At 36.4% G+C, this 8,218-nt stretch overlaps 1 protein-coding gene across 1 annotated transcript; it reads right to left on the bottom strand.

Annotated features, from left to right (window-relative positions):
• Nucleotides 1-1,256: 1,256 nt before the first annotated feature.
• LOC127137857 (sugar transporter ERD6-like 6) lies at nucleotides 1,257-3,806 on the bottom strand. Its single transcript, XM_051064277.1, has 8 exons — nucleotides 3,798-3,806; nucleotides 3,620-3,682; nucleotides 3,471-3,530; nucleotides 3,189-3,254; nucleotides 3,041-3,100; nucleotides 2,822-2,936; nucleotides 2,645-2,744; nucleotides 1,257-1,323 (listed from the first exon to the last, which is right to left on the bottom strand). The coding sequence occupies exons 1-8, from the start codon at nucleotides 3,804-3,806 to the stop codon at nucleotides 1,257-1,259; spliced, it is 540 nt and encodes a 179-aa protein (XP_050920234.1).
• Between the last annotated feature and the right edge of the window lie 4,412 nt (nucleotides 3,807-8,218).

Here is an 8,218-nt window from a genome sequence, read left to right as displayed (position 1 = left end):
TCATAACAGCTGGTTAGATCTCCTTGGAAAATAAGTAAATCAGGTTGTAATCCATGATTGAATGCGTCAGCTAATCAGATCTTCAATCATGCATAGATTGCCATTAATTGTGCAATCACAAAACACCAGACGTTCACACTAAATGTTCTATGCACAGGATGTCATGACATCGAGTCTGACATCCTGGAAAAATCATGCATAATTCCATAATTCCTTTTATAACTTCCAGCAGGTACAACCATATCAGATGCCATGACCTTGTGTATGACATCTTAAAACAATCCTGCATGAACATGTCTTTCATTTAAGCTCCAGCAGGTACATATATATCAGATGCCATGACCTTGTGTATGACATTATGAAACAACCCTGCATGAATATGTTCTTGAACTCCAGCAAGTACATAGGATATCTCATGTTAAGACATCACACATAACATCTTGTGAACACTCTTTGTTTTACCAAAATTGTTGCCAACACTAAGAATCAACAAGGATAATGCTGAAGGAGAAGAAGCTCCCTCACACCTTGTAGGGAAAAGCTGTTGCCACTGCAACATATGTGCTCAACAGGTGTCCAACCAAAAAGATGAAGGAAATTATTCCTTTAGAGAAGTGGATTGGAGATAAGAAAAGTGTGAGCCATCTGAAGTTGTTTGGTTCTATTTGTTACAAACATGTTCCAGATGCTAAGAGAAGGAAGTTGGATGACAGAAGCAAAGTTATGTTGCTTGTAGAGTACCACAATACAAGTTCTTATAAGTTCTATTTTCGTGTCACTAAGAAGGTTAAAGTTATCAGAGACATCATTGTGAAGGAATCAAAAGCATCGGATTGGAACAAGTTTCAATCCAACTCTGGTGTGGTGTTAACACCTGAGTTAACTTCTGAAGATACTTTAGAATCCGAAGGTTCTAAATATGATCCAAAATCAGAAGATAATTCTAAAGGTGACTCTAAAGGCGAGTATGACTCTGAAGATGAGTCTGACTCTGGAGGTGAATTTGATTCTGATCTAGATTCTGATGGCGATACAAACTCTGGTGGATATCTAGACTCTAAGAATATTCCAGAATATGAAGGTGGTCATGCCTCTGAAGGTGATACTTCTTAGGTTCCAGCATCTGATATTGTCCCAACGTCTGAAGAAGATTTTGAACAAGTTCAGAGGCCACAAAGAATCAGAAACATTCCAAGAAGATTTGTAGAGTTTGACATGCTGCAAGATACTGAAATAGACTCTGAGGGAGAAGTCATTCAGTGTGCCATGTTATTAGACTTTGAACCAGTTATCATTAAAGAATCTACCAAGAAGAAAGTGTGGCTGAAGGCCATGAAAGAAGAACTTAAGGCTATATAAAGAAACAAGACTTGGGAGTTGATTGAGCTTCCAAAGGACAAGAAATCCACCAACGTCAAATGGTTTTCAAGGCAAAACTGAAGCCAGAATGATCCATTGGAAAACACAAAGAAAGGTTAGTGGCAAGAGGTTTTCTATAGAAACCTAGGCTATACTACCTTGATGTGTTTGCTCTTGTAGCGAGACATGAGGCAATCAGGCTTATGATTGCGATAACTACTAACATGAATTGGCCTCTGATGCATCCGGATGTAAAATCTGCATTTCTGAATATTCCATTGGAAGAAGAGGTATATGTGTTACAACCTCCTGGATTTGTGAAAAAGAATCAGGAAGGGATTGTGTACATGTTACATACAACGTTGTATGGACTGAAACAAACTCCTAGAGTCTGGAATATGAAACTTGATTTATTTTTCAAGCTCCAAGGATTCGGAAAGTGTGAGATGGCACTACGCCAAATAAGGGAAAAGAGGGCGCTTTTTTTGGCCTATAACAGCGCTTTAAAGCGCCCTCTAATCTGGCGCTGACATAGGTAAAGACAGCGCTTTTTTTCCTGGTGAAAGCGCTCTCTAAAGTGGCTCTTTAAGCCCTTTGAGGGCCACTTTAGAGGGCGCTTTTTAAAGAAAGCGCCCTCTAAAGTGGAAACTTTTAAGGGTTTAGAGGGCGCTTTTACTGGAAAGTGCCCTCTAAAGTGGAAACCTTTAAGGGTTTAGAGGGCACTTTTACTGGAAAGCGCCCTCTAAAGTGGAAATTTAAAGGGTTTAGAGGGCGCTTATTTTGGAAAGCGCCCTCTAAAGTGGGTGGTTATTTAACATTTACATGCATCACATGTCTCTGTGACCATATTCTCATTTCAGGTTATGTTGCAGCCACAAGAGGTAACCAGAAGAAAATGGCATACAGCTGCTTGTTATAATTCACAAGAGAAACTAAAGGTTCTTTTTATGCTTTTATAATATTAAAATACAAATACTGATATATGCTTATTGTTTATATGATCCTCTTGCTATTTGAAATGTCATGAACCGAAACCACTGCTACTCTAATTGAAATGTATAATAACCACTCTCTTTCATTTATTTGTTTATAATCAATCAATTACAACAAAAATGCAAGTATGCTGCTAGATTAGAAAATCACACTGTTTTGGTATTTTTCATATTTAACAAGACCAAAGAGCACAAAAATGAATTGAGTTGATTCGGAAAAAAAAATATGAATGTGAATACATGAGTGAACACTAGCTGAAGTGCTACTCGAAAGGAAACTTCATCTGAAAAACTGTTGTATTTCTTCAAGAGTTTTTCCCTTTGTCTCGGGGACCCAAATGGCAACAAATCCTGCTGTGAAAACACACACTGCAGTATATATTGTGAAGGTTCCTGATAAAAACATAGGAAGCTTCTGGTTAGAAACAATAGATATTTATAGAAAATTAACATAGGCAATGCACACAAACCTCTCGAACTCCAATCCAAGAGCAAATTTGCTGTTAATGTAACCAACCAGGAAAAGAACCAATTGGCAAGTGTTGCAAAACTTCCAGCTAGGCCTTTGATGTTAATCGGAAGAATCTATTATGTAAAATATATTCAACACATCAACTATCACATTATATTACAACAAAGGTTTGTTCATATAGGGTTGTCATGCATATTATTATTGAAGAAAATTGTACCTCAGACATTATAATCCATGGCATTGCTCCTAATCCCAGAGAGAATGCAATAACCATGACCTGAAAGAAATTGAAAGTTTATAATAATGAAGTTAGGGAAACAAACAATAGAAACCATCATTTGTGTAATAAAGTTGTATTTACACACCACAACTCCAGCCACCGATATGAGGCTCAATGTCGCATATAAATCAGAATCTGGTGATATATATTCCTGAGAGCAAATTCAACATGAAATATATTATCCATATAAAAAACCAAAAATATAAAGAAGAATTTACTGATATATAATCCTGTGAATCTGTGTTACAAATTTCTGAACATTTATGCATGAATACATGTGTAATATCTAGTTAATGTATTATGTATATATAAAAATAAACAAAAAAAAATGTTCAAAAAATATAACAAACAAAAAAATTATTATTACCTTCAAGTAGAATGATATTGAAACAACCAAAAGACTCAAAGCCATTGCAGATGAAGAAACCTGCAATAGGAGATTTTGATTAATCTCTTATTACCCTCCAAACAAATAGTAATGTGAATGCAAAAATTATCGAAAAAGCTCAGACTCACAATAAGTAAAAGCTGGCGACCAGATTTGTCTGCTAACCACAAAGTTAAAATCGTAGCAAGAACCTAAATGACATGTAAATATTATTCAGATTATGGTCTGATAAATTTGGAACGTTACAAATTTAGTTTCCTTTCGGTCGAACCTGAACAGCACCGACTCCAAATGTTGCTACATCACTCGAAACATGCGTCTAAATCTCGGAATAACAGGAAAATACCACAAGACTTTTGCTGGAGACAACTTGTTCTTATATCGCGAGACACCGCATTTAGGACACTCATTTAACGATGCATACTCATTTCGAAACAAAACGCAATCGTTTGGACATGCTAACAACGAATTAATATGAAGATTAGAAAAATACCTATGGTGTCAAAATCGAACAGCTAACAACGAATTAATAGAAGGAGGAAACATCGTAGATCTAACAGAGGTGGAAGGAGAACGCCTTAGAAGCAGCGAAAATCGTAGCAGTGAGAATCCTAACGTGAAAAAGAACGAAAATAACAGAGAGTGAAATAACAAAACGCGCAGTATGTTATAATTTTAATGTTTACTAAAGGGGATCTTAGAGGGCGCTTGTGGAAAAAAAACCGCCCTCTAAAGGGGGCCTAAGAGGGCGCTTATGAAAGCGCTCTCTAAGGCTTTCCAAAAGCGCTTTATAAACTGGAAATGCACATGGACTTATAGAGCGCTTTTTTAAAAGCGCCCTCTAAGGGTAACCTTAGAGGGCGCTTTCTAAAAAGCGCCCTGTATTGTTGTCCCTCTATCTCCTCCTTATTTTTTCGCTTCACCTTAGAGGGCGCTTTATTACAAAAGCGCCCTCTAAAGTGCGCTGTCTATTCCAGTTGTTCGCTCCTTATTTTTTCGCTTCACTTTAGAGTGCGCTTTTGTAATAAAGCGCCCTCTAAGGTGCGCTGTCTATTCCAGTTTTTGGCGTAGTGTGGAGTATAGTATTTATGTTCAACATACTTCTGAAGGAAATATGATTCTGGTGTGTATCTATGTTGATGACATATTGCTGACATGAAGCTTTTCATATGAAATAATGAAGTTCAAGAAGGTGTTGATGCATGAGTTTGAGATGACTGATCTAGGAAAAAAGACATATTTTCTAGGGATGGAGATTGTGTACTCTAAGAAAGGTATAATTCTGCATCAGCTGAAGTATGAACTTGAGCTTCAGAAGAGATTTGAGTTGTTTAATTGTAAGGCTTCTGTCACACCTTCAGAAATAAATCACAAATTGGATTCTGATCCTGAGGGTGATGACGTAGATGCTACAACTTTCAATTAGTTGGTCGGCTCATTGAATATTTGTGTAATACCAGGCCTGATATTTGTTATGCAGTTGGAATGACTAGTAGGTTCATGAGTAAACCGAAGTGGTCTCATTACCAAGCTATTGTCAGGATTCTGAGGTATATTAAGGGGACTCTGAAGTATGGAGTTTTGTTCCCTTCTAGTGAAAAGGATAATTCAAAGTTGATGTGTTACTCATACTCTGATTGGTGTAGATACAGAGTTGACAGAAGAAGTACTCCTGAAGATTTGTTTAAGTATCTGGGAGGTCCTATTTCTTGGTGTTCCAAGAAGCTACCAGTTGTTGTTGTGTCAACCTATGAAGTTGAATACATCACATGTGTTGTGGTTGAATGTCAAGTTGTCTGGCTTCTGAATTTACTACAAGATATGAAGATCAAGGTAAACAAGCTTATGAAGTTGATGATTGATAACAAGTCTACAATCAATCTTGCCAAGAACTTAGTGATCCAATAGAGAAGCAAGCATATTGAGACTAGGTAACACTTTTTGAGAAGTAAGGTTCAGAATAGTGTGTTAGAAGTTATGCATTGTAGCGCCCAAAAGTAGCTGACAAATGTTTTGACGAAAGCGATCAAGATTGGTCAAGTTTTCCACTTGAAAGATGGAATTGGTGTTGTTAGTTTTGATTAGCTGAATATGAATTAAGGGATGGTGTTAGAAATAATTAATATTCAATAGTAGTATTAGTTTTGTTAAGCTTAACTTAGCTAGTGTAGGTTAGCATTTTGCCTATGTGACATTATTGTTTGTGTATATAAACAAGTATAGTTATCAATAGTGGTGTGTGCATAACCATTTAATGTAACCATTTTAGAAGAGTAGTGAAAGTTTATTATTTCAATTCTCTCTCTTCTTCCATCTTCATCTTATTCATCTTGTGCACCAACAAGAGTTGCAATATTGGTATCTTTGACTTTGGGATGCCACCTTAGGTTTATCATGTTAAACAAGTCTATAGTCATTTTCACCAACATTGAGATATTGAACTTCCTAGTGAATTCCTTTTAGATGGCAACACAAAATGACGATTAAAGGAAATGTTTATGGCTGTCGCCATCTTGCCACACATTGAAACAAAATTAAAAACTTTTTCTTAATCACAAGGTATCTTTTCTTTGACGAGTCTCCAAACTGTGAATGAAGAAGACGATATGAAATTTTTTCGTAAATATTTATTTTGAGTATGTGTTTCACTAAGCTATTAGAAAAATAAATAAGAAATAAATAAACACATTAGTAATGACATAAATATTTCTCCTTTTTTGGTGAATTAAATATTTATATCTCTTAACTAATTGATTAATGAAAAAATATTTGATCTATAAGCAAATCATCTTCTTCTTCTTTACGAGTTGTTGACAACTGAAGATTTAATATCAAATTCTGGTTCAATCTTATTCTCTAGTCGGGAGGTGAAAGGGAAAAGGCTACCGACAAACATTCTGATGCCCAAGTGTGAAGTATTTAGGTTAGAATTGTATATACTTGGGACTAATTTTTCTTTTAGTCTATATTATATTTCCTTAGGGTTTGAGGATTTAGAAAAATCTTGAAGGGGCACTTGTCACTGAAGATAGTTCCCATAAGATAATGTAGTCATGTTATCTAACAACCAATTTGTCTGACAACCTCGATCTTGTGTGCCTCTAGACGAGTGTATCTAGTGGAATACCTTGACAGGTAGATCTGGGTTATCTAGTCCATTAGGGTTTGGCGTCGACCTACACTAAAACATTATCCCCCATATTTGTTGAATTGTAATTCCTTGTGTCGAAGCAGGTTGCTCGACAGAGTAAGGATGTGTTGAACCACCTAGTGTATTGAGTTGTGTTAGTGTGTCAAAGTGTCGAAACAGGTTGCTTCACATAGGATTTCGACTTATGCTTATTTTAGTAGTGTTAGCTATTTTGGACTTTTACAGTTTTGGGCTTTGGCTTGAGGTCCAAGTTAACCTAAATCTATAAATAGAGGGAGAAATCCTTATTTTTGTAATGAGGTGAATAGAGTATTCATAACATTGTAATTCACAGTATTTTGCAGTTGCAAAGTGAATAAGAAGTTTTCCACAGTTTGTGGGCAGAGAGAAACTCTATAGAATTTCAATTCCTCTTCTCCTTCATTGTTCTTTACTTTCTTTCTTTCTCCATTGTTCTTCTCTTTTCATTGTTATTGTGTGAGTGATAACAATCTTGTTTATCAAGGTTGATTGAAATTCTCCATAGGTTGTGGTGGATTTCCAACATCTGGTATCAAGAGCTCCGTTAAACGGTTCTTGGGAAGAAAAATGCCATGACAACGGATCATTCAAACGGGCATTTTCCAGCAAATCTTCTGATTCTCAAGAACAACAATTATGAGAATTGGTGCAAGCAGATAAAGGTTGTGTTATGTTATCAAGATATTTAGGATCTTGTGAAGGAAGGAGTAGCAACATTTGTAGAAGACGCGACAAATCAAGAAAAGGCTGCACATAAAGAATTGAAGAAGAAAGATTATAAAGCTCTCTTTATATAATCCATCAATGTGTTAATGCAAATAATTTTGAAAAGGTTAGTGATGCAGAGTCAACAAAAGAAGCATGGGAAATTTTGGAGAAATTGTTTGGAGGCACGGAGAAGGTGAAAGAAGCGAGGTTACAAACTCACAAAAGAATGTATGAATTACTTCAGATGGAAGATAATGAAAGCATAACTGATTTCTTCACCAAGGCTACGAAACTGGTGAATCAAATTAAGGTATGTGGAGAAGTGTTGACATCAAGATCTGTTGTTAGAAAGATCTTGAGGTCGTTGGACCCAAAGTTCGATCACGTGGTAGTAGCCATAGAAGAGTCAAAGCATTTGTCAAAATTGACAAAGGAAGAGCTTCAAGGGACACTTGAATCTCATGAACAAAGAATGACTGAAAGAGCTGTAGGAAAGTCGAAGAGTGATATGTCTTTACAGGCTCAATCTGCAAAAGAAAGAAAAGGCAAAGGAAGCTGGAATGGAAACAAAGGTAGAGGAGGGTACAACAATTTGAATGGTCAAAATCAACAAGAAGGAAATTGGTCGAATCAGAGAATACCCTGGAACCAAGGCAACCAAAGAGGTGGTGTTGTAGGTAGAGGAAAAGGTGGTGGTCAAAAGCCAGACAAGAGTCACATTCAGTGTTACAATTGTCAGAAGTATGGTCACTATTCTAGTGATTGTCCAGAAAAGCAGAAGAATCAAGAAACTTATGCAAAGCTGGCGAAACATGAAGAAGAAGAGACGTTGCTGATGGTTACAACA

The sequence above is a fragment of the Lathyrus oleraceus genome, chromosome 4 (genome assembly GCF_024323335.1).
Source record: "Lathyrus oleraceus cultivar Zhongwan6 chromosome 4, CAAS_Psat_ZW6_1.0, whole genome shotgun sequence".
In the NCBI taxonomy this organism is placed as follows: Eukaryota; Viridiplantae; Streptophyta; class Magnoliopsida; order Fabales; family Fabaceae; genus Lathyrus; species Lathyrus oleraceus.
Note: the sequence above shows the minus strand (reverse complement) of the source record. Positions and strands in the feature narration are given on the sequence as shown.

Coding starts and splice junctions, on each gene's coding strand:
- LOC127137857 (XM_051064277.1), bottom strand. Junction 3,531..3,619: donor GTCGCCAGCTTTTACTTATT/GTGAGTCTGAGC, acceptor CTCCTATTGCAG/GTTTCTTCATCTGCAATGGC. Junction 1,324..2,644: donor ACTCTTGAAGAAATACAACA/GTTTTTCAGATG, acceptor CATGGCCTTCAG/CCACACTTTCTTCTTGGTAG.